The 25,635-nt window shown below is 42.6% G+C and overlaps 2 protein-coding genes across 9 annotated transcripts in view; one reads left to right on the top strand and one right to left on the bottom strand.

Moving 5' to 3' along the window:
• Positions 1 to 410: 410 nt before the first annotated feature.
• On the bottom strand, positions 411 to 19,653 carry NUDT9 (nudix hydrolase 9). 8 transcript variants are annotated; one of them, XM_074993651.1, is made up of 11 exons: positions 19,361 to 19,377; positions 14,771 to 14,887; positions 14,619 to 14,678; positions 12,997 to 13,233; positions 11,018 to 11,113; positions 10,108 to 10,194; positions 7,400 to 7,511; positions 6,812 to 6,958; positions 4,597 to 4,681; positions 2,702 to 2,912; positions 411 to 1,391 (listed from the first exon to the last, which is right to left on the bottom strand). In XM_074993651.1, exons 2-10 carry the CDS (start codon positions 14,848 to 14,850, stop codon positions 2,737 to 2,739), a joined length of 1,080 nt encoding a protein of 359 aa, XP_074849752.1. In that variant the 5' UTR covers positions 14,851 to 14,887; positions 19,361 to 19,377; the 3' UTR covers positions 411 to 1,391; positions 2,702 to 2,736. The 8 variants fall into 8 exon arrangements, with proteins under 8 accessions (XP_074849752.1, XP_074849753.1, XP_074849758.1 ...); XM_074993652.1 differs by lacking the exon at positions 19,361 to 19,377 and adding an exon at positions 17,855 to 17,869; XM_074993657.1 differs by lacking the exons at positions 14,771 to 14,887; positions 19,361 to 19,377 and adding an exon at positions 19,556 to 19,653.
• A 1,640-nt stretch (positions 19,654 to 21,293) lies between these two features.
• Positions 21,294 to 25,635, top strand: part of KLHL8 (kelch like family member 8) — a 39,513-nt gene continuing 35,171 nt past the window's right edge. The window contains exon 1 of the mRNA XM_074993647.1: positions 21,294 to 21,402. The gene's annotated coding sequence lies outside the window, so the exon portion shown is untranslated. The remainder of the gene's footprint in view (positions 21,403 to 25,635) is intronic.

Raw genomic sequence — 25,635 nt, forward strand, 5'->3', positions numbered from 1 at the left:
TATCTACGCTATCCCAAAACTTCGAAATGGCCACGCAAATGCCATTCCTATAAATAAGTGGATTTCGAAGTTGCTGGGGTCCTTTCGAAAAGGAGCCCCATCTCGATGAGACGCGTGGCGGCAAGCCGTGGCACTTTCGAAGTGCCACAGGCGCCAGCATTCTAATGAGGCGCTGAATATGTATTTCAGCGCTTCATTAGTAAACTTCAGAATGGCCATTTGCATGACTATTTCAAAGTTTTGGGATAGCGTAGACACGGTCAATGTGTTCCTCATTCCGTTGCTGTTGGATGTGTGGAACTTTAAGGCTATTTAGACATTGGGATGAAAGGTGGTCTACTGTAACTGTCAGTACATTTAATGATATTTTCTTTTGTTTTACAAAGCTGGAGGAGAGTAACAGAAGTGCAAGTGGAGAGGTAAGCCACCTGCTTATTGTTATTATTACAGTATTTCTTAAGGTTAAAATAGCATCAAATTATTTATAATCCTGAGACTGAATTTACTGATATTCATAATACATTTTATTTTCCACAGCAATGTAGAAAGCACATGTGTAGGAAGGCTTTCATCTCTGTTTCCTCCACAACAATTTTCCTTCATTTTAGCTGCCTCCTCAGGTAATATGATTAGAGGTTGATGATGGGGAAAAAAGACTTGCTAACTCAGTAGAGGAAAAAAAAAACAGGTGATATTTTAATTACAGTACATGAGAGCATTCTCTGATTGGCAGGTTACCATCAATATATTTTTTCAAAATCTTGTTTTATTTACTTATTTTATTTTTCAATCTTTTGGAAGTTGCCCATTTGAAATTGGTTCAGAAGGACACAGGCAGTACAGCAAATCAAAACTGGGTACATATGTGGTCAGGTCAGTTATAAGACAATGGTTTCTGACATAAGCTGCAGACCATTCTTCAAACCACATCATTATCATGGAGAACTCTGGACAGGACAAGTGGACCCAAAAAGGGTACCATGGCAACAAACACACTCGAGTGGTAAGCAGGGAGGCTATTTATAGTAGTAAGATCAGGTTTGCCATTATCTGCTCAACCATTCTGACTATAGCATTATCATGATAAGATGTGTGGAGGAGTATGTTGCTTAACAAGGGGAACCATGAAATTCTCAGTTATGATGCTCCTGGTTGAGTTTAGTAGAGCATCCAATCTGCAATATTCAAAGTCCTTTCTAGAAGAGAATTAGTGGCTTGCCCGCAGACACATTCTTGATTTAATTCCACTCTCCATTGTTGAAGCCATCAGGCTAGTCCTGAGAGTACTGCAGTTGAACATTGAGGGACTGTCAGCGATCAAAAGCAGCATTATCAGGATTTGCATTATTAGCGATATTCAATTAGCCAGACACGATGCACATCAGGGATGTCTATGGAGGATTTAAAAAAGAAAACAAAGATCAGCTCTACCATCACACTAGGGGAATGATGAGATGACTCATAATAAATTTGCCTAAAAGGTATCCCAAGGGTAAAATTCATCTGTCAGAGTCCTAAAATATAGCCCAGATAGCCTTAATTTGCTTGAAAGCCAAGGATCACATCCAGTCCGCACACAGTTTATTTTTAAAATACATTTATAACAACACAAAACCAGAATATTTGCTTGTGCTTATGCCTTCCTTGATAAGACGCACAACAATTTGGTTGAATTTGCCAGCAACTTAAAAACCTTCAGTTTGTCTGCTTGTATCTTCCTGCTATTGCAAGCATGAAAATGGCTGTCTACACTAGAAGCATCTGTCGAAAGAAGTTACATGCAACTTGCTCTGTCGATAGAGGACTGCCGGGCTGCACTGTCCTCTGGTTGCAGAAAGCGGAGGGGCAGCTCTGCAAAGAGGGCTGCCCAGCAACCATAAGCCCTGTCTGTCGACAAAAGTGTGTATCCTGCACTTCAGTTGACGCAACTCTCCAGTGTAGACACAGCCTAACAGATTGACCTTTTGTGACATAACATTTGGGCAATCTTGTATTAGAGATTCCTTACAACTCAAATGCATTCTTAGATTTGCTCATGAGTGACTAACTCAACAAGGCAGTCTAGCAAAATATTCATGACACAACATCAGGAGTACTAATTTCTCAATTAAGATTTTTTTTTGGACAGAGGTTTCCTAAAGTGAATTAATTTAGTTTCTGGTTTATTATACAACAATTAATAAATCATCACTTAGCTCATTACATTAAACGTCATTCGACCTGAAATAATTCTCTTCCTGACAGCACACAAAGCTAAGTTCCACCCCTACAAATTAACATTAAATCAAGGTAATTTAGAATCTCAGTAACGCCATGTACATGTGCAGTTGTACAGAATGGAATGGAAAATTGTTAAGTAGATGGCAAAGGAGAACATGATAGCAAAGCTTGTTTTCAGTCTGGGTTCATCCCCGTTTGGATACTAGAGTTATGTGAAGAGCAAGCATTCTAGAGGCTTTTGTTTAGGCCATGCCTAACTGCAGTCATATTGCAGCTATATAAGTGGAGCATGCACAAACATCCACAATTCTACATACTTCCTGCCATTCATATCTGATGTATTTGCCATTATGTATCACCTCTAGCACAGCCTTCTAATCTAAAGGCAATTCATATACCAGTTGATTATTAGATTAACAAAACTGACTTTATTCAGAGAGAGGCCATCTTTTGTGCCACATTCTGTCCTTCTTATACTTGCCTTGGTTTCCGGTTTACATTTGGATTCCATAAGCATTATTTATGGCAGCCAGGAACAGGGTCTTCATGCCAGTGTGCTCCCCACTTCTCAGCTACAAGTTTGATGAAGTCGCCATGACTGGCATATAGCTTGAGTTTCTCACTGATGTCAACCCATTTCACCTTCCCAGCATCATCTCCTGCTTCCAGAAGCAAGTTGTCCATTGTTTCACCTGATTGCCAAACAGAAGTTTAAACAAAAGATTTTTGTCTGTCTTGTCCTATAATCATCCTGCATGTTCCTTTGCTCTCTGCTCAGGACACCTGCTCATACCAATTTGAATCCAACTACTGTCATGAAAATACTAGCCAGATCTTTGAACAGCAGCTAGAACATTAAGCACAATCTTCCCCAGTGATACACTTACCGCTCTGATACTTCCATACATAATTGACATTAAACTCTCTAGCTGGAAATGTGACTAGATAGCCTGAACTCTTGTGTCATCGTTTTTGTGGTTTCACAAGTGCTACGGCTAACCAGTACAATTAAACTGAGTATGTGGACAGTCTTACTGCTAAATAACTTTTAGGATCAACTGATCTCTGCTCTCCTCTGCTCCAACCTTTTATAGCTGATGGCTGGAAACTCTCTCATGTACTCAACTCAAAGAGGTAAACCAGATTCTGGTCCTACTATTTCAGCAAGGTATCTGAAAGTACCAGTGGCCTAATCCTATGCTATAATGAAGAGTGTAAACCACAACTGGGGTGTCGTCATCAGTGTTTCCTCTAATTCCACACCACCTGCACCCCCAAGCAGAATGAATTGTTTTATGCACCAATATGGAAGTGGTGTGTGTTACCTCACCTTCATATTGGGGGGATATAACAAAATTAATGTGGCAGGGGTGCAGCAAAGGGGTTCTGAATGTGGAAGGAGGTTCAGGCCTGGGGCAGAGGTTTGGGGTGCAAGGCAGTGACAGCTCTTGCTGAGAGTGTGGGCTCTGTGGTGGGGCCAGGGATTGAGGACTCAGGGCTCGGACTGAAGGTGAGATTCAGGGATATGATGGCTCCAGCGGGGGGTGCAAATTAAAGGGTGGGGCTGGGTTGAGGTATTTGGGTAAAGGAAGGTGTTCAGGGACTTCTGTGAAGAGGGCTCCCCCCAGGTCTCTACTTTCAGAAGTACCTAGGCTGGGGGAAAAGGCACCAGGTGTAGCTGGTTTCAGGATGGCACTGGGTTCAAGCTGTCTCTCCTCCACCATGGCAGGTTGGAGGCCAAGGTACACTGGGGCAGGGGTGGAGTGGCCACCCCCTGGCTACAGCAGGTCACCAGCAGTTTCCTTGACCACCTGTACTGTGCTAAACAGGCAGTTTTATAGGTCTTCACCAAAAACAATGCCTCTAAACAAGCACGAAGTCCTTTGCATTGACTAGTTACTGGAACAGTTCTGAAAAATTAAATCCCTCTTCCCAGCTTTCATGACAGAACAGAAGAATAAATTAAGTATAAACAGATTCTGCAGCAAGATCAAGGCTTAGTTAAATGTCTGGTCTCTGTGCACTAAAAACATTTTAAAAAAATTAAGCCCAGTTTTCAAAACTTTTCCCGTATGTTTTGGTTGAATAGATATACACACAAAGGACCTTTATTTCTTAGTATCATTTAGCCAACTAACCTTTCTGAATACTTACTGGGAGAGGATGAGCTGGAGAAAAAAAGATTGCTGGGGGCCACGACTGAACCCTTCTGTGTAAGAACCCCACCCATTGATTTCTGTTCCATAGATTAACATTTAATTTTCACACTAGACAATAGTCTAGTAAGGTGCATCAAAGCACCTGTCACCTTCCCCTTATTTTGTTATAGCATATGGAGGGGAGCAACTGCTGAAAGATAAAAATGTGTATGCCTACCATGTTCATCGTGGTAGTTCACAGCTTCTGTCTCTATCCAGGCATTATCTGTATTACGAGGATCATCCACATATCCCTTATACACCTAAGAAGAAGGCAGTGTGAGCTGAGTGGCATAACATTAAATGAAATGAGAGACAATCTTAAAAAGCTCTCCATTGGTTAAGGAATGACTGTAAATAGTACCAATTTGCAATGTTCTGAAGGGTATGTGATCTGCGCCCTCAAATTAATGAAAAGCTTTTCCTGTTAAATTTGCAAACAAGCACTTGTGTGTTTTTCTGCCATGTTGCCCCTCAAAGATGTGAGTAGCTCTTTAAAACATTTACAAAATCACTTCATTGTTTTACTTCAAATCCCTCCTTAAAATACTCTCTTCCCACAATGACAAAAAAATCTTAACAGTTACACTGATATGCTGAGACTGTGGCCTATCACACTGACCAATATTTTCTCATTGTTTCTTTATGCACCCCCACCTGTAGCCACAGTATCTCTTGTCTTACACAGTAGACCCCGACTTACACGATTTTGACTTGCACGATTCTTGGAATAATGCAAATCAAAATCAGCAAGCCCTGCTGCACCCTCACTGCCTGCAATGCTCACCCTGGTTCTTGAGTCCCCACAGCTTGGGGAAGCCGAGAAACTGAGCTGTGCTGCTGTGCCTGGCTCCCGGCTCCCCACTTCTTGTGGGAGCCAGGATTCAGGCAGAGCAGAGAGCCAGGCACAGCAGCATCTGTCAGTCTCCCAGCTCCTGTGAGTAGCGAGGAGCTGGGAGCCAGGCACTGCTGTGACTGTCAGTTTCTTGGCACCCCTGCCACTCATGGGAGCCAGAAAACTGACCAATGCTGCTGTGCCTGGCTCTGGGGTCCCTGCTGCTCTCAGAAGCAGGAAGTCAGGTGCAGCCAGGACTGGGGGACCTGACAGCAGTAGGGCCCCTCCCCCAGCTGCTCCTGAAGTACATTAAATTTGACTGACACAACCTGCGTGTGAGTCCGGGGTCTACTGTAGTTCAATTGCATACACTGAGGGATAGGGACTGTCTTTTTGTTCAGCATTTGCACAGTGCCTAGCACAATCTGAGGCTTTAAGAGGCCATAACAATAAGAAATGGTATTTGTCATTTAATCACTAGAACCCGCTGAGCTCCCACACTAATTATTGTTTGCAGAAAGGCATTGTAAATAAATTTCACGGACTTGCTAGGATTGCTGCAGTCTGCATCTATCTAGTGATGAGGCATAAAAGTTAACACAGCTGGTCAAAATAGTTAAAAATATGCAAAATCTAAATGACATTTTCCTGAAATTCTAAGCCACTTTTCACTGAATTCAAAATTCATAGAAAATTTGCAAAGCAGGTGGAACAAGATTTAAAATTATTATAAACATTTCAACAGTTCCAGTTAACATTCTCAGTTATTTTTCAATAGTTGCTTTTACTGTGGTCACTTCAGCTGAATGGTTTTTTCTGTCGTCCCTCTCTATCACTGATTTTTTATAATCCATGTAACATTTCCTGAGGAAAATAATCCATGATTCTCAACTTTCTTCCACATTTAGAATAATATTTTTTCTATTGAGACATTAATAGCTACTGAGATATAGCAGATGCATCATTGTCCTAAGCTCTCTTTCCAACCAATTCCATATATTCCATAGGTGATGAGCAATGCAAAACAGTCTTTGTTACAAAACTGAGAAGGAATAATATCACACAATTGATTCATATGCACTTTCCATTAATGGACAAGCACAGAATAGGATGTAAGCGCACTGTAATCCTACACAATACAAAAGGATTTTAAAGAAGAGTTACAGGGCATTCCTAGCTCCATTAATTCTACTGGGCCATCAAAACAATACATAAATCACTCTGAGAAAGTGATACATAAACTGGACATACAATTAACCTATTTCAGACTATGCCTTTTCATATATCTAAGACAAGCCAGGCTCCATCAAGCTCTACACCCAAATATGCAACTGCTACTGAAACACAGTTCCCCGATAGAAAACCACATATTAAAGTTCAGAACACCCTCAGTTTTAAGGACATTTCCAAGAGACGAAGCACACAAGTACAATCCACTCCCAGAATGGAGCACAGTCACATCATGAATGAAACCTTTCAGCTACTTCAGTCCTCTATAAATTCTATTGATTTTTTTTTAAATAGCATACAAAATTTTCACAGAAGGAAGAGTGTTTACCACAAAATGTTCCTGGTTGAAGAGTCTGTTCATTTGCTTCTCCATCTCTTCTTTCTCTGCTTTGGATTTCTGTAAGGAGTTTAAGGCTTCCTCACTAAATTCTCGTTTCAGTGTGGCACTGATCCTCTCTCCTGGATCTACCATACCCTAAAGAAAAAGAAAAACATCAATTGTTGATTTTCCTCTTGGATCCTGTCTACTCTCATTAGTTCATTGACTTTTTATTACGTATGTTCTATTTTTATTAGACTATAAATTCTTAAGGAGCTATAGTACATTTGACCAAATTGACCAGTTATGGACATCAACAGTAATTAATAATAAAAAGTGTGATATCTATAAATAAACAATAGCAACACATTGCCTTGTACCATGGCAATAAAAAGAAAACATTTTAATGGTTTTTTGATAAAATATTTTAATTCTCTATGATGCTTTCTAATGTGCCCTTGGATGCCTCACAAGAGGAAGACATTTAGAGGAAAAGCACATTTGCTGTCAAATCAATACTGATTACACGGCCAACAGTCATTTTCACAGCCTTCCTTGAAAGTAATTTTAAGACTTGCTCAGTGTTTTAGTTCTTACCCCTGGAATGGCCCATTCTCCACAATCTTTCCTTTTGATAGCTACAAACTGTAAAATGTTCTTGCCAGAGATAGGGTGGGCTATTTTATTGCCACTGCTATCTCTCTTCCACCTGCAGTGAATAACAAACAAGGAAAATTATATTCCATACTTTGGAATTAATCAAGGTCATCAAATAAATGAGACTGTTCCAGTCCCTGCAAAATGTGCTGTCAAGGTGGGAAGGAGTGATGGGGTGAATGAGGCAGAGGATATAAAACTAAACAGATCTTGTGATGAGGTAGCTGGAACTGCCCTGCATGGTCAGTTTCAACCCATGCCTCTGCCAGAATTACTACCTGATGTGGAACTTTTCACACAAATTATGCATTCCTCATTTTCTAGATACCCACTTTTAGATATCTGAGGCAAAAGTGTTGAGTATTCACAATTGCAACTGAAGTCAACAGGCACTGTGTTTGCTCAGACACTCTGGCCCTAAGAAAGTGTTGTCTGGCACAGGCTTGGGAGCTAGCCACTGCTTATCTGGGAGTTCTAATCCTGGCTCTTCTACTAATGCATTGTGCGTCCAAACAAGTCTCTGTGTCCTTGCTTTATTTTCGTGATCTGTGAAATCAGGATAGTAATACTCTCTAACCTCCCATGGGAGTTTAATATTTCCAAAGTATTTTGATATTAGTGTTATACTATGATGACAAACAGCATGAAAAGCCCATGATGACAGTAATAATTTGGTATGTTGAGCGGGGTTTGGATTGTTTAAAAAATAAGCCAGGAGACCACACACTGAATGATCATAAAATGAAATATTGATCTGCAGCTTCACTTCCTTAGTGCTGCCCACCTGTAAATTGGATTAAGCAATGGTGAAATAGGAAAAAATAGCATTTGATCACATCATTAGAGATTGTATGTGTCCAAGGGGGCCAAATTAATGTTGCACAAATCACCTTAATTCTGATACCTAACATTTGAGTGCTTGACTTTGCCACGTACCAATCTTTGTTTTAATGTATTTTTGTATACAGTATTGTACATAACGAATTTTAATGCAGCAGTATCATAAATTGCTATACATTTTGACTTGAATGGCAGAGACTTGCAGAGAGAGGACCTCCTCAGATAAGGCAGTAGAACCACAAAGCATCTCAAACAGTGCAGTAGAGCACACATCTCACACCAAATTTCAGTCATTACTGGTTATAATGGGCACATACCTTGCCCCTGTGGATTCAGCCCTTCCCTCCTTTTCAGAGAAAGTTCAGGCTGGTGCAACATCTGTGTTCTTTATCAGGGCAGCAGGCGGTGCCCAGAACAGATCCAACTTGCTCCCCCACCCACATGCCTAAGGGCAGAGTTTTGACAGAAGAAGGGTGTGTGCTCTGGGAGAGTTTGGGTGCAGGAAGGATGAGAGCGTCAAGCTCTGGAAAGGAGTTTTGGTCTGGGAGGGTTTGGGGTTACAAGCTCTAGGATGGAGTTTGGCTATAGGAAGGGGTTAGGTGTGCAAGTTTTGGGAAAGTCTGCATATAGGCTCAGGACTAGGGCAGCAGATTGGGGTGCAGGCTCTGGGAGGGAGTTTGGGAGCAGGGGGCATGGCGTTTACCTGGGGCATGCCCCTCTGGCAGCAACTCCTAAGCAGGAGGGCTGGTGGGAGGAAGGGGGTGTCTCTGGGTATTGCCCATAGACAGTGCCCCTACAGCTCCCATTGGCCACAAGGCAGTGCACAGACACACACGGGCTGAAGGGATGTGCTGGCAGTCACATGTGGAGCCAGTAGAGGCAGGAAGCTGCTCTAGCCCTGCTGTACTGCCAATGATAGCAGCAGGCCCCCAGACCTTTTTAAATCACCCAGGGCAGCAGGCAGGTCTAATGGAGAGACCTGGCCCCAAACTTTGCTGGAACAGGGCTCCCAGGCCCGGCATATTCCTGATGCCTGGACACTATGAGCCCATATAACTTGCTACCCATGCTCTTTATTTACAATCACATCTGCTACTCCAGTTTCCAAGTATATGCAGCTTTTTACAACAGCTTGGCTTGCCATTGGCCTGGCAACAAACAGACTGGGGAACTCCTAGCTCCCTCTGCATCTGAGTGTCCCCTCCTCATCTCCACCCCACTATTTTTCTCCCTTCTTCCCAACATTATAGCTTCTGTTAATGATGCTGGCACTCTTACCAGGGAAGCATCAGGCTATTTACCCAGCCCCATTACATTTTCCCTGATTGGAACTGGAGTTAATAAAGGTTTCTCTAAAAGCACCCTGCCATGCTGGTTGTGAATTTCAAACCTATGATCTTTTTAAAAAAACGAGCCAGTATTTTATACAGTGCACTGGAAAGCCTGTTGCCCTAACAGTAATAGGTATTCTGCAACAATACTGTTTTCAGATATTTTTACCATCTCTTCTTAATACTTTCCTACCGTGGTTTATTTATTGCATTATTCCTTTTTTCTTTTTTTAAGCCACCCTCCCCAGTTTAAGTGATGGTCTGTCCTGACTGATGAATTCCCATTCCCCTCTCCAAAGACAAAAATAAAACATCTGCCTAATAGTTCATTAAACTAACTGCACATAAATAACAACCATTTAACAGATATATCAAAATATATCTTTTATATGCAGGTACCTGACAGGCACACATCAATGCAAGAGCTATGTTCTTTCATTCAACTGGTATATCACCATCTAATCACATGTCCCTTACCTAGTTATAATAGGATCTGCAGCATGGTTTGGTCCCCAACGTCCTAACAATCCTCGACCCACCAGTCCAGTCCTGCCTGCTGGATTTCTGAAAGAGAAGGAGGTGCATATGAAATCCCCTGTCTGTGCAAATTCTGGAAAGCCAGCTTCATTCAAATAATAAGGAACTACAGATGGAGAAAAGAGGAGAGTAACAATGCACACTGACAATGCACCTATTGTCAAGAAACACCTCAGCCTCTCTGTTTTTCTCTCAAGGTATGGACAGGAAATACTTATCAAACACTGTATTGAGATAAAGCTCTATTACATTTCCCGTAACAAGATACACAAAAGCACAAGACTTTTTCTGTAAACTCCTATAATACTGTGTTTTAAAATATATCAAGGGATCCTGGAATTTGGAGGGACTTTCTTTTACTTTGGGCTCCAAACAACCAAATATGTGAAAAAATAAAATGGACACTAGAGAATTAAACCAATCTCACCTCCATTCACATGAATTAAATACAGTGTGCGAGATTCACTTGTGCTACAGAGAGGCAAAAATTGCACCTTCCTGGGTCAATGAAAACTTCTGCATCTTGACTGAGAGACTTACACCCATGGGAGAGAGGTGGCGTTTCCTCAAAAGTTCTTCCAACAAAAGCTAAAGCAGAGATACACTGATATAATACCTCCTACAGCAGGTTCTCCCACATGTGGATCTGCATCCAACATGTTCTCCCATCTTGGGGGGAATGTTTTAGCTATAAGCCACTGCCTTGCCCATCTCTGGTGCTGGGACTTTGCACAAGTGGGGTCGGGACGGACAATGTGCTATTCTAATCTAGTATGCAACATCAGATTCAAGTTGACATAATTCTCAAATGACTCTGTCACAGAAGATTAAGGAGGAAAAAAGCACCTACCTGGGCCTTCCACTGTCAATATCATACAAGCCACTCAGACTTCTCCTCTCCACTTGCCCATCCTTCTCATTGAATTTTGGAAAAAAGTTTTTGGCACTATTTCAGGGAAAAGTAGTAAACAGTAAGTTACTAAATAACCAACAAGTGTTAATTATTAAGGCTGTAAAGCCATCCAAAGGCTCTGCAACAACAATCGTCGCAGGGATGGCTCTTCTTTCACCAAAATATCTAACACTGAATTATAGCCTTGTTTTTCTAAGCTATCCCTCTGTCCCATTAAAATGTCAGTATTTGCAAATTATCTCAATACTTCTAAGAGATGATATACAGATTTGATATATTAAGTTTCTAAAATATCCACTTTTTGAGATGACTTTTGCCATGAGTGATTCTGGTGTACGTTTATTTTAAAGTGTATGTGTATGTGTATGTTCGTTTTAAAGTTTGAACAAAATCTCTTTGTTCAGGTTTGAATTTAGCAAACATTTTCGCCAGTTTATAAATTCTAAAATATTTTTTTAAATAAGGAAAATATTTATGTAATTTATGTAATGTGACACATACAATCCACGAGAAGACCTTTGATTGGCTGTGATTCATCCAAGTTAGGAGCACATGAAAAAAAATATACGAAACTTTTCCCAATTAAATCATTGACTTTCAGTAGGAACTTGCATTTAATTCCTATGGGTGGCTTTGAAAATAACACCAAGACCCTGTAGAGGGGCATGCACACGTACGAAGATTTTTTTTTTTTTTTTTTGAAGATGGGGATTACTTTCAAAAGAGCCATGTCTACACTACTTTTCTTCTTTCAAAAGCAGACTAAGCAAATGAGGTGTCAGATATGTAAATGTACGTCTCATTTGCATTTTTGGTTTCCTTCATTTGCATGCCCCTTTCGAAAGAGAATGCTAGTATAGATGTAGCCACTGGATGCATATTTCAAAAGAATTTGACATCAAATATTCATAAGTTTACGCAGTTTTCTTCAAACTTTCTTGGAAGATTATACTGACCCCTAATATTTGGATCAGTGCTTTTAAGAATTACGAACAAGTAGAGGCAGAATAAAACTCAGTGCTTTGGCTACTTTACACTACACACAGTACAGTCATTTCTACCTTAAGTCTTTCAAGGTGCTATGCAAATAATGTAAAAATAATAAATTAAATCATATGTTAACACAAACACAGTATGAAAAGACTGAAGCACTGACTTTTTTTGCCTCTTATATGAACGTGTTTGATACAGTTTAAATACAGGATTGCAAGGTATCTTATACACACGTACATATCCTGAATTTACTGAATTATCTATCAAATAGTGTAAGATTACAACATGATAAAAAACTGATCTATGCCTAAGTGAGCAGAGTTAAAGCTAGGAATTAAACCTTAACTTCTGGTTTTCTTGAATCCGTGAGGTCCATTATAGGACTCCAACATTGTATTATTAGTTTGTTTGCATTTCACATGCAAACAAATAGAAATACACATATTATGAAACATGTCCTTTACTTCCATATAACTTCTGCAGCAGTGTTCCAGCCTTGAAGTCAATAACGTTTAACAGGACAGGGCAGCAAAACTGAGATTTCACTCATCTTTATCCCCGTAGAGGGAAGCTCCCCTCTCATGTTACTAGTCCCTTTGACTGACATAGAAATGTCCACATGTTACAGAACTAGGTTCATTTGAGTATCTTCATTCTAGAAGAAAATTACTGCCTACTTCATAGTCACAAGTGCAGTACATATGGGGACAGCTCATAGAATATATCCAAATTACACAGTGCTCTATTAAGTCCTTCACAAATACCAGGTACACACCTAATTTTAGGTAAAATATTTAAAGCAAAGATAGATCAAACTTCTGACAGCTGCATTCGAAACAAATTCCTTCCTTTCTCTACCCTAGGGAGCAGAATCATATTCATATAGAAGAATGCCTATTTTCTTTTGGCCAGAGAACGCTCACCTGATCTGTGGATCTGCCCATGAGTGTCCAGCCAAGACAGAGGCTGCAGTGTATTCCACAGGCTTGTAATCCTCCCACTCAACTAGCCAACTCACTTTATCAGTAGGTATTTTGCTGCGCTCAATCTTTGACCCTGGATATGGAGAGGTGCGAGCTTTGTTGTGAATATTCTCGTTTGGATTTTGACAGCTAAGCATGCTGAAAGGATGAAAATGGAACCAATGTACTGGTACTGAGCTAGTAAGAGGGGATAAAAATAGAAATGTTACATTCACGTAAAATATTAATGAAGATATTTAATTCTATGTTTTAAGACTCCAGATTGTATAGAGTAGGAAAAAAAAAAAGACACACTTCTTAATATTTTTAAAGACTTTATTAAGCCTCAAAGTATACACCCAGTCCAATCAGCACAGTGATTTATCTCTAGGGCTATGGCTACACTGTAGCAGTAACTCAAAATAACTTACACAATTTGTTCAATGCAAATTGCATAATTTATTTCAAGTTAACTTATTTCAAACTTGGTGCTGTCCACATGGCACTGAGTTTTGAAATAAGCGGCTATTTCAAAGTTTCCGCTACCCCTTGTACGATGAAGGGTACCAGAGCCAGAATACTGCACTCAAAATAGTGCTGCTATTTCAAGTTTAGCCACAGGGTTGCTATTACAAGATACATCTGTATCCCGAAATAGCAAATATAGTGTAGCCATGCCTAGTTGAGTAAATCAGGAGAACTTTCTTCCTCTTATCTACTTACTCACAGGCTATGAATGTTGAATATCTTTTAAGTTGTAGCCAACCAAGGCACTTTTAATAAACTCAAAGTGCCTCAAAAACCTGGACGATATGAGCAAAATTGCAGCATAATTCTTCAATAGATTATAAGAAAATATATGCACCAAAATGCTAGCTGAGTAAGGAAGTGGCGACATTCCAAACTCCAGCATAGTTCAGCTCATCAGAATTACAAAAAGTCCAAATGAATAAAATATATTGTTCCATTCCTCAACTACATTCACAGCTTTTCCATCTGAGATCTCTTTTCCTAGCTATATGTCCCATTAGTTGGTAAAATTAATTCCTCTCTACAAAAATGAAAAATTAAATACAAGACTGTCATGACTGTCACTGAAATTATATAATGGGTCCAAAGGTGTAGATGTACACAAGTTAGTAATTTGTATTGAAGGGTAACTACTTGTGACAAACTTTCTTACTGGCATACATTTGCAGGATTAAACATCTTCTGCTATTTGGGATTTTACCAAAAGTATGGTCCATACTAAGGGACAACTTCACTCAATAGATATGTATGTGCAACTCATTTTTTTGCAACTCCAAGTTCAACAGATCTCATTGCTGAAGTTTGATCTTAGTTTCTGAAATACATTTTTGATGGTGTGTCAGGGTAATGGTGGTAAATAAGCTCTGATCATGCCAAAACATACATAACTTTACACAAACAGTCCCATGAGAAACTTCAATGGGAATACTCATATATGTGAAGTTATGCAGACACATGCATATTTGCAGGATTAAGATCTCAGACTTCCATCTGGCTTTATCATTTATGGGAAATATCACGATTATGTTACTGCTGTGTTTCAATATAAATACCTGCAGGCTATATCTCTGAATGGATGGAGCAATGGGCGGAGGACTCGGCAGCTAGAGTACCTGACAGCAACAGAAGACAGAGTTACAGTGAGGGATACGACAGCCACAGTCCAAGCCAGAGAGCTCCTTGCCATCACATGCAAGATGCTCACAGGACACTATGCCTCCCCAGAATGCATCGTCCAACAGCCATGAAGTGACCTGGACTATTCAGAGATGAAGTAGGAAACATTTGATTGTAGGGTGTATCCTCTTGGCCACCTCATTCCCTACAAGAAACAGCTATATTAATTTATTCTGTAATTTCAGTTGATTTTTGGGGTGAGGGAAGAGGAGGGAATCCTAAATAAAGAAACAGTAAACCAGCATGTATTGAAAGATATTCCAGTTTTGCAAAGGTGCAACTCAACTAACTGACCAATGGCTCAACAATTTTAAAACTACATTTTAAATCTTCTAATTGAAAAAACAAAAACAGAATTGAGCTAACAGCCAAACTCCTAGGTGGCTGCTCATCATATAATGATCAAAACCCCTTATTTTACCCCTTTCTTCAGTTAAAACTGCTTGAAAATTCATGCAGAAGGTTTTAATTGAAGAAAATAAGTTGCAACTAAGTAAAAATATTACTGTTCTATACAATTGCAATGACTTACATGTCCTAACTAGGGATGTAGAATATAATTTAATTAGTTAACCAGTTAAATGCTAGGTTTAACTGGTTAACCAATTAAAATAGGTTGTAGGGGAACAGTGGGGAGGCTGTTCCAGCCCATCTGGGCTGGAGAAGGCCCCTGCCACGGGAAGTGGCTGCTCTGGCCAGGCTGGAATACTCCTGCTTGTAGCATGCTGGGGAACAGGTCTGCTCTGGCCTGGCTGGAGCCTCCCTGCCCATGGCACTGCTGCTCTTGGGGGTACTCCAGCACAGCTGGAGCAGCCCCTGTCTGCAGGCGTCCTGGCTGGGCTCGAGAAGCCTTCCGAGCTGCCCCTCCCCTCTTTGCAACTGTCCCCTGCTCTGGGCCTGCTGTGATGGGAGTACTCCAACCCAGCTGGTGAGTCCCCACCCATGGCAGCCCTGTGATCCTGGAGAAACTCCAGGCCTGCAGCAGACAGAGGAGCTGGCTCCAGCTGGTACTCGATAACTGAAACCAGTAAGCCTCAGCTGTTTAGGGTGAGGCTTACCAGTTAAACTTTAAGATTCTTAATCCAACACTGCAATGTGCTTAAATTTAATCATGCCTCACATGAGGAAAAAGTACTTTCACGAAGTATTTGCAGAATTAGTGTGTATCACTGTTTTCTCTGTCATTGCTGGCCAAAGCTTAGTCATTGGGTAATCATTTATTCCTGTGCAAAGTGGGTATATTACCATTCTAATGTGATAATATCTTATAGATATATGCATACATGACTATGCAAGATCCAAGACAATGGAGAATCGGGTCCTTGTTTGCATCAACAATGTGACTGAGGTTTTAACAGATCAATGACCAAAGTTCTAGACCCTGCTGTGCAACTCCGTCAAGCTTATACAGTAATTATGTTTATAGTAGTGCCTTTACTGCAAAGTGGCTTCTGACTGGTTCCTCTGCCCTACAAAACCAAAATAGGAATATATGGATACCACAAAGAAAATCTATTTTTTGTTTTTGTTTTTTGAGTTGCAGATCACTACAAATTAACCTGAACAGGGCCAACTTTGCACAAGCTTGATCATTAAGATTATAACTACGGTTCCGTTGTGAATGCTAGGTTCACTCCTGTTGTAACTATCCAAAGGCAAAGTGATGTTTTTGTTTTATTTGTTCGAAGACTATTTCATGTTATAAGCTGAGGTTTAAAACAATTCAAACTGTTGTTAAGGATGTCTTTAAAAAAAAAAGAAGAGTGTTTCAGAGGATTTTGGCACACACAAACATGCACAACGTACTGTTTTATCTGAGAGACTGTATGACCTGAAATGGTTGCTTTAACTGCTTATTTTGCAAGTCTAATAAATTCAGTCACCCAGTAACCTTGCAGCTGTCACTACGTGAACACTTGGAATCCCAGAGACCCAGTGCGGATACAGTCTGCATGCTCTTGCTCCAAAAGAGCGGGACCCCACAGAGTCGAGCTGTACATCCTGTCAGCAATTCAGAGGCCATCAAGCAAAGAGCAGTAGTACTAGGTAATTCTTTACAAGCCACTGGAGAGAAAGGAAGGGAGTTTAAAGAGCCTCTAGGCTAAGGCCTTTTCTACACTACCAAGTTTTGTTGCCAAAAACTATCAGTTGGTAACAAAACAGCGACAGCATATACACTGCAATGAGACTTGTTGAGAAAAACATCCAGTTTCTGGGACAAAAACTTGAACCCCCCCCAACCCCATGACAGACTTTTTCCTTTTCCCCTCCCTTTATTCTCCACAAAGAGCTGGCTTCTAACAGTATCCCACAATGCCTGCCCTGATTACTCTGCTCAGTGTTTTGATTACAGTACTGCTGCCCTGCAGGCACGTGCCCCTCCCCTTTCCAAGCTTGGGAAGTATCAGACAGCTGAACAAATATGTGGAATACTATGTTATATTATTATTATATGCTCTGGTTTTGCCCTCTACTAGGAACACAGTGGCAGGGGAGGGGGTCAGACTGCTGTGCTGCTTTGACACTCCTGAGGTATTCATGATGAAGTGCAACAAGGCAACCGGACTAGATGGAATCCCCACCAAAGTCTTTAAAGAAGGCAGGCCAGAGCTCCACAAACAACTCCACCTCCTGATTCCCAAGACACACAGATTATTAGTCTCTTCAAGCAGGGCGACAAATCAGACTGGGGAAACTATCATGGCATCTCCCTCCTGCCAACAGCAGGAAAAATCTTAGCTCAAATCTTTGCAAATCAATTCCTGCCATTCTCAGAAGAAATTCCACCAGCATCCCAGTGTGGTTGCTGACCATTCTGAGGAACAGCAGATGTGATCTTCACTGCGCAGCTACTGCAAGAAAAGTGTTGTGAACAAAACATGAGTTGCATTGGCCTCACCAATGCATTTGATTCAGTTGTAGTGCCCTGTGGACTATCCTCTCAAAGATCAGCTGCCCCCAGAAATTCTTTAGCATCTTGAGGTTGCGCCATGACAACATGACTGTCACAGTATTGAGCAACAATGGATCCCAAAGCAACTCCTTTGAGGTCAACACAGAGTCAAACAAGGCTGTGTCACTGCCCCAAAAGCAAAAGGACATTCTCATATACCTTCTGTTGAAGTCAGTGGAGAACTTCTGGAAAACGTGGAGCACTTCCCATATCTTAGAAGTCATCTTTCCACTAAAGTCGACATTGATGCGGAAATACAGCACTGTCTGAGCCATTCAAGCTCTGCTTTCATCCGTTTGAGACAAAGGGTCTTCAAGAACTGAGACATCCATCCCAAGACAAAGCTCCTTATATAACGTGCAGTGGTTGTTCCAACGGTACTGTATGCATGTGAATATGCAAGCGTCATTTGAACACACTTGACAAATATCATCAATGCTACCTCAAGAAAATCCTAAATATCTCTTGGAAGGATAGGCACACGAACGCTACCATCCTGGAAGAGTCGAACATTATCAGCATTGAAGCTATTTTCATTCATCAACAACTTCACTGGACTGGTCACGTGGCTCAGGTATTTGATCAGCATCTCCCAAAACAGATTTTATTTTCCCCGAGTTGAAGGAAGGACAGAGGAGCTTTGGGGGCCAGCAGAAGCAACATAAGGACATGCTGAAGGCACACATGAAAAAGAGCAGCATTGGCATCGACACTTGGGGAAACCGGGCCCAGGACTGCCCTCAGTGGAGAATAATAGTTCATGAGGAGATGGTGCAATTTGAGAGGTCCCACCACAATGCCAAAGAGAACAGGCAGAGAAGTGTCAAAAACTGCCCTGCGCCTCTCTAACAACTACCAACACCTACTCCTTCTGTGATAAGATCTACAGCTCCAGAATCAGGCTGATCAGCCATCAACTGATTCACAAATAGAAGGGTGACATGAAGATGTCCTACTTGTTATCAAGTGACCTCCAAGACTCACGATGCTAAGGAGGCAGTGGGTGAACTCCAAAGGCACCCCAAGATGTAGAATGATCAGCTCTGCCTTCCCAGAAGGCTGCACTGTGGGGATACATGTCAGCCTGAAGGAGAACCCCGGGACCCATCTGGGAGCATGCCACATCTCTTCTTCCTGCAGCAGAGCATCCCTGCCAGCTCTTACCAGCACGGCGCCCAGCCTTACTTTCACCTCTGGTGTGGACATCAATTTTGTCCACAAAATCTGGCAGTGTAGACGCTGCAACAAACAGCATGGCAGCGTGCTGTGCAACTGTCTCCGCACCGAGCCCATAGCAATACTGCATCTGCCTGCCCGCACTGAACGGCCTCATGGTAACTCCTAGGGTAGAGCACTCAAAGATCTCCAGCGAGGGGGACCCGCCCCGCCCCGCCCCGGCTATACTACTCCCGCGGTTACGGGCTGCTCAGGATGGACCCCGAAGACGGTGGGCATGTTCCTGGTCCCCGGGGATACCCACACCCGGTGTCTAGACTGGCCCTCCCCTCGGGGACGGGAGGCTGCCACGGCCCAGAGCTCCCTACTGCCTCCCTTCGGGGAGGATGCTCCCCGCCCCACGAGGCCTGGTGGAGGGAGCCTTGGAGCAAAGACTACAAACAACCCCACACCGCTAACTGACCCCAGCGCACTCAGAGGGCCTCTTACCCTCCGGCCGATCGCCGCCCCGCGTCCCACAGCCCCACAACCCTATTACTGATAGGGCAATGGCCGTGTCAATCAAACCTTATGGTGGCAGCAAAAGACACCACTCCGGGTGCTATGGAAACGAGAAAGAGGCCACCCCACCCGCTTCGCTCTGATTGGAGCACAGCCTCGCCGGCGGAAACCGGGGCGCCTGACCTTTGCACTTCCTGTTCCGTGACGACGTAGGAGCAACTGCCCGCGCGCCTCAACGTGCACTTATCATGCAAGCCGTTGTGACGGGACGCCACTGGTGTTCTCCGGAGCCTGGGGCAGCCAGTCGCTTCCTATTGGCTGAGCTCCCGCGTTGCTAGGACGTTGCGCACGCATTCCTTCACCTTCTATCTTCCGCCGCGTTGGGATCTCTCAATATAGAGCCCTTCGCGCACCTGGTATAGAGGTGTGCCTCCGAGCCTGAGAGGCAAATAGTTCAAGCAGTATTAGTCAGCCCTGTACAGAGAAGGGGAGGGCAGCGGTGCTCTGCAGCAGGGCTAGTGTGGGTTAGTGCAGCTGAGGGGCCACAGCTGGGATGATACCCCCGGCACCGGGGACAGACAGTTGTGCACGGGAACCAAAGGCATGGCACTGCAGGATTGTGCCTGTATACATCCTGTGCCCTTGCCATGGTCAGCAAGCCTCCACTGTGCCTGTCATGGCTTTGCTGCCCTTGGTACCAGCGTGGGCATGTGACACAGTTGCACCCCAAATTACCCTAGGGCAGAGAGAAATACAGGGCTGAAAATGACTTGAGTGACCAGGTAGCCCACACCTCTGCTAAGGTAAAGTCAGGTAAATCTAGATGATACTTGATACAGGTTTGCTTAACCTGGTTTTGGAAACCTTTCTCATTGGGGACCACAATTTCCTTGGAAACCAACATACCCTGCGGGAGAGTAGTCAGTCAGTTCTCTGCCTTTTTTTTAAGTACTCCTGATTATATCACAAATTTCACAGCAATTAGTTTATTGTATTTAATATTTGGCATTTTTTCTTCAAGCTGTATGTTCAAAAATCAGAGTTGCTTGAATTTGGATCTTGCCTAACAAAATGGAATCCTGGTCCATGACTGGCCTTTGTAGCTGTTACAGTAAAACAAAAAGTGAACAATTTATGAATTAGCTTCTAGGTCCATGGTTGCAGAGAAAAGCTTGAGAAGTAAGGGTGTTGCTGCCTAAAGATTCAAAAGGCAGAGAAGAGGGAACCCCAGGTATATTAATTTACTAGAATTGCATACTTTCAAGGTAATCTCATGATTTTCAGGGTTCCCTGGTCTCAAAGAGCAAGATTTTTGCATACAGTGAGATAAATCTCAAAAAAAAAACAAAAAAAAAAACAACAGGATGAGAGAAAAAAAATGGAGCATCCAATATTCCTGCCCTGAGTCAATGGACTGAAGTCAGTGTTTCACTGAACTTAAAATAACCTCACCAGCAAGGTACAGGACCCCCAAATGGGAAAGCTACTCCCAAGTGGGTTCTGCTGCAGTTGCCACAAACGTTACCTTAAAAATGGGAAGAAATGTAATGTGCAGAAATAAATAGAAGGATGGGGAAAAGGGAAAGATAACATGTGAAATTGCTTTCTAGGAAGCACAGATACTATCCCTTATGTCTCGTAGCCATTCACCCAGTGGACTAGACCCCAGTTTAATGTGGTAAATGTGAAATAAAGGGGAAACAGGTAAATATGGTAAAAACAAAGTGTGTATTAAGGAATAAGATACAGTAAAATGAATGTGGGAAATCACATAAAACAATCAGCAACTCCTACTATAGCCAGTAAATTAACAACAATAAAACAGTGGCACCTGGTGGTGCTTGAAAGCCCAGGCCCAAATCTATTTCTCCTTTGGCCAAAACCCTTTAAAGAATAGCTTTCCCTGCTTATATCTAGGTGCTGGATTAATGTGCACTAATGATGTTGAGGATCTTGACTGTCAAACAACTGAGAGCCATTAAGGAAGAACTCTGAGGAATCCAATGGAGAACATGGAACTGCCAGCTGAGGTGAGCTTTGAAGGTCTTCTGTAGTCACCACAGAGTGGATGGTGCTTTCTTCAATATGGCTAGAACCACAAAGAGGACCCAAAACAGACACTGGCTGCTGCTTAGGTGGACAGCACAGTCCATAGGTTGAACACAGTCTTTTATAGACTTTTAAGGGGGAAAGCTGGTACATTTCATTCAGTCAGTCTGAGGTAAATGGAATGCTCAGTGCTGTTGGTGGGAATTAAATGGAATGTCCAATGTCCCAGAGGGAGGAAAGTCCAGTTCTGATTGGCTTAAAGTCAGAATTTTTTGTAAATAACGCAATAGCTTCCAAGGTCATGTACTATCAGACTCCCCTTTGTTTAATATTTAACTATAAGTTTTTATCTCTAACAGGCTAGAAAGGATCTTGAGTGGCCATCCAGTCCATCCCTGTGCTGAGGCAGAATCAAGTAAACCTAGACTATCCCTGCCATATATTTATTTAACCTTGTCTTAAAAACTTTCCCCTACATACCTCTGCCCAAGGGTAACACATGGGGAGATCCGAGGAGGCAGGTTCCCCCTCCCCCAAACACCATGGACAGGAGGGGCAGGAGTCCAGAAGCCAGCAGGAGCAGGGCCAGAAACTCTTGAATGTCCAGAGAACTAGTTTTTGTGGGGGTGGGGCTGGTGCCAGCTACAGGGGTCACACACTCCCCCCTGCTGCACACACTTTTTTTTCTCCCTGCCTAGCATTGTTTCTTTTTCCTCTATCTCCACTGAAACTTCCCAATGATTTGTGTCCACACATAAGACGCAGACTTATGGAGGCAAATAGACTTCACTGATCTCAAAAAATGCTTCTCACAAGTTACATCCTCCCAGTGGTCTAGTTTAGAGTCCTTGGTAATTTAGTACCAGTATATTTGCTAAGAAATTAATATGTCCCTTGTTAATATAAACAGGGAACTAGAGTATTTTTCCTGCTACCATGAAGCTCATGATTGTTCAGAGAAATAGGGAACACTCTAGTATGAGAGTAAAAGAAGACAGCAAAATAATTTACAATGCAATGAACCTAGACCATTCCTGACACGTTTGTTTAACCTGGTCTTGAAAACCAGAAAAGAAGTGACTTTTCCTGCAAACCAGTAACCTTGGTCACCTAAACAGGTTATAGCCCAAGCAATTTAGCCTCTGTCTTTAGTACTTTTATAGCTATGTGATGGACTTCCCCCACTGTCTCTACAAGGCTTACAGGCAGCCCCAGGGAGGCTGTGCCACAGTCAGCCAATAGAAAACAGGCCTCAGGAACAGCCAGTCAGAGCTGAGCAAGCCCTAAATGAATGAAGCTGCAGGGCAGCAGAAGCTATTTTCTTGAAGGGAGCTGGATCCTAATTGGGGGAGGGAACTAGCTGTGCCATGGAAGGTGCAGTGCTGGGCAGTTAGGGGACTGCTAGATCAGGACTCTGAGGTAAGGGCAGGAGTGAGCACTCTACAAATAAGGTGAGTGGTCCTGGGTTGTGTTCCTCTATAATAATGGAGGAGGAGGGTCTGGGATGAGGTAGGGTGCAGAAAAGAGCTTGGAGTAAAGGACCAAGATGCAAGTGGGGGTGAGTTCTGGAAGGGAGTTTGAGTGAGGTAGAAGGTTGTGACCTTGGCCAGGGGATTGGGTGCAGGCTCTTGGAGAGGGTATGAGTGCAGGAGAGTATTCTGACTTCGAGGAGAGGTGTAAGGGTCTTGGAGGATAGAGGGTCTGGGAGGGGATTGTGACCTGGGGTGGGGACACAGAAAGTTTGAGTTGTCACCTTGGGCCAAGATAGGGTGCCAGATGCTGGCTTTGACTGAAGCACTTACTGTAGATGGCTTCTGGCCAGCAGCCCAGCAGGACCCTTGGGCAAGTACCCTGCTTGCTACTCAAAGCGGTGAGCTGCTGGGGCCCATCTGAGTCTGTGCCCTGTGCCATTGGGCATATGGGGGACTCCACTCGTTGACTGCATGGCAAGCACTCTCAGGCAGCTTTCCTTTGCCAGTTTCTGTCCAATGGGAGCTGCAGGATCATGCTGGTGTCAAGACTAGCATGCACAGACTCCTCTCCCCCAAGGTGTGTGCGCCACACACAGATGTACCTGCGCATAGCAGCTGAGAGGTTTGAGCAGACTTTAGGGGTGCAGTAGGCAAGGAGGCTGTCTAAGGGCCCGACTGGGCTGGATCCAAAGGTTTTGCAGCTGGATTTGAAGGTTTGGCAGGTCCCTGTGCCAGAGGCTATGATGGGGGAATTGCCCCTGGCTTTTTTTCTTCTCCAGATGGGTAATTGTTTTATAAATGCTTGGTAGGGGTCTTGAAGTTTTTGGTCTCTGTCAGTAGGATCAGAGCAGATAGAGTGGTATCTAAGGGTGTGACTATAAACAATGGATTGTGCGGTATGTGCTGGATGGAAGCTGGAGGCATGTAGGTAAGTGTAGTAGTTAGTGGGTTTTTGATAAGAGTGGTTAATTTAATTAAAACTTAATTACCCACTGGGAGAAGTTTAAAAAAAAAAAAAAAAAAAAAAAAAAAATCAGATTGACAGGGCCAGATGAATACCCAGAAACCAGCTACCCCAAGATAGGCCACAGAAGATCAATAATAGAACACCTCTTGTCATCACTTATAGCCACCAACTCAGACCCCTACAACGCATGATGGAAAAACCTAAAACATATTCTAGATCGTGATGCTACGCTCCAGAAGGCCCAAGGTAACAAGCCTGTCCTGTCCTATAGACAACCTCCTAACCTCAGAAAGATTCTTGCTAGTATTACTGTGGTGTAACCTGTAATTGCTAATCTTGAAACTTTTCCTTGCAACAAACCCCACTGCCAACATTGTCCACATATTTATTCTGGGAATACCATTACTGTACCTAACCATGTTAGTTACCAGATCAAGGGTACATAGTCATGCAGTTCAAACAACATTATATATCCCATTATGTGCCAGCAATGCTTCACCACTATGTACGTTGGCCAGACTGAGCAAAACATTCGCCAAAGAATAAATGGACACAGAGCAGACATCAAGAAACTCGGTACATGTAAGACAGTTAGTGAATGCTTCAAGAGAGTGGGCCATTCTGTTAAAGACCTGAGAATTTGTGTCCTGGAGCAAAAAGAATTTAAAAACAGATTACAGTGAGAAAGCTGTGGATTGGAATTCATATTCAAATTTAACACATTAATATGTGGTATGAACAGAGAGATCAATTACCTCACATATTACAAGAACTACCTTCCTTCCTTTGATGCTCATAATTATCTCAGGCAGGACACTTAACATCCCTCTACCACCTACTTCAGTGCTACGTACTTGATTTGCCAGGTTTTATTGCATTTTTTTTTCTTTTGGTCCTCTGTGCCTATAAATGTCAGTCTGTATTTGAAATGAGATTGAGCTGATGAAATGGGGCTGCCCATGAAGGCTCATCACCAGATAAATCATTTTGTTAGTCTTTAAAGTGCTACTTTTCTGCTGTTTTGTTTTGATGGAGAAATCAGTGAATATGATACACCTTGGCTTCAGCAAAATTTTTGATAACAGTGTCCCACAACATTCTTGGCCATAAGTTAGGAAGGTATGGATTGGATACATGGACTATAAAATAGATAGAAAGCTGGCTTGATGCTCAGGCCCAACAAGTAGTGGTCAATGGGATGGTGGTTAGTTTAAAGTGGAGTGCCCCAAGGCTCAGTTCTGGGTGTTGTTCAACATTTTTATTAATGACCTGGATGAGAGTCTGGATTGCATTCTCAGCAAGTTTGAGGATGAACCTAAGCTGGGGAGAGAGGTAGATAGGATCCAAAGTGACCTGGATAAATTAGGGGATTGAACCAAAAGAAATCTGATGTGGTTCAACAAGGAGAAATGCAGAGTCCTGCTCTTGGGGCAGAAGAATCCCAAGCTTTGCTGTAGGCTGGGGACCAGCTGGCTAAGCAGCAGTACAGAAGAAAGCGACCTAAGGATTATGGTGGATGAAAGGCTGGATATGAGTAAACGGTGTGCCCTTGTAGCCAAGAAGGCTAATGGCATATTGGGGTGCATTAGGAGGTGTATTTCAAGCAGATCTAGAGAAGTTGTTGTTCCCCTCTATTCGGCACTGGTGAGGCCACATCTGGAGTATTGTGTCCAGTTTGGGTATAGAAAGGATGTGGATGTGCTGGGGAAGGTTCAGCGGAAGGCAACAAAAATGTTTAAGGGGCTGGAGCACGTGACCGATGAAGAGAGGCTGAG

Source organism: Carettochelys insculpta, chromosome 4 (assembly GCF_033958435.1).
Source record: "Carettochelys insculpta isolate YL-2023 chromosome 4, ASM3395843v1, whole genome shotgun sequence".
Classification (NCBI taxonomy): Eukaryota; Metazoa; Chordata; order Testudines; family Carettochelyidae; genus Carettochelys; species Carettochelys insculpta.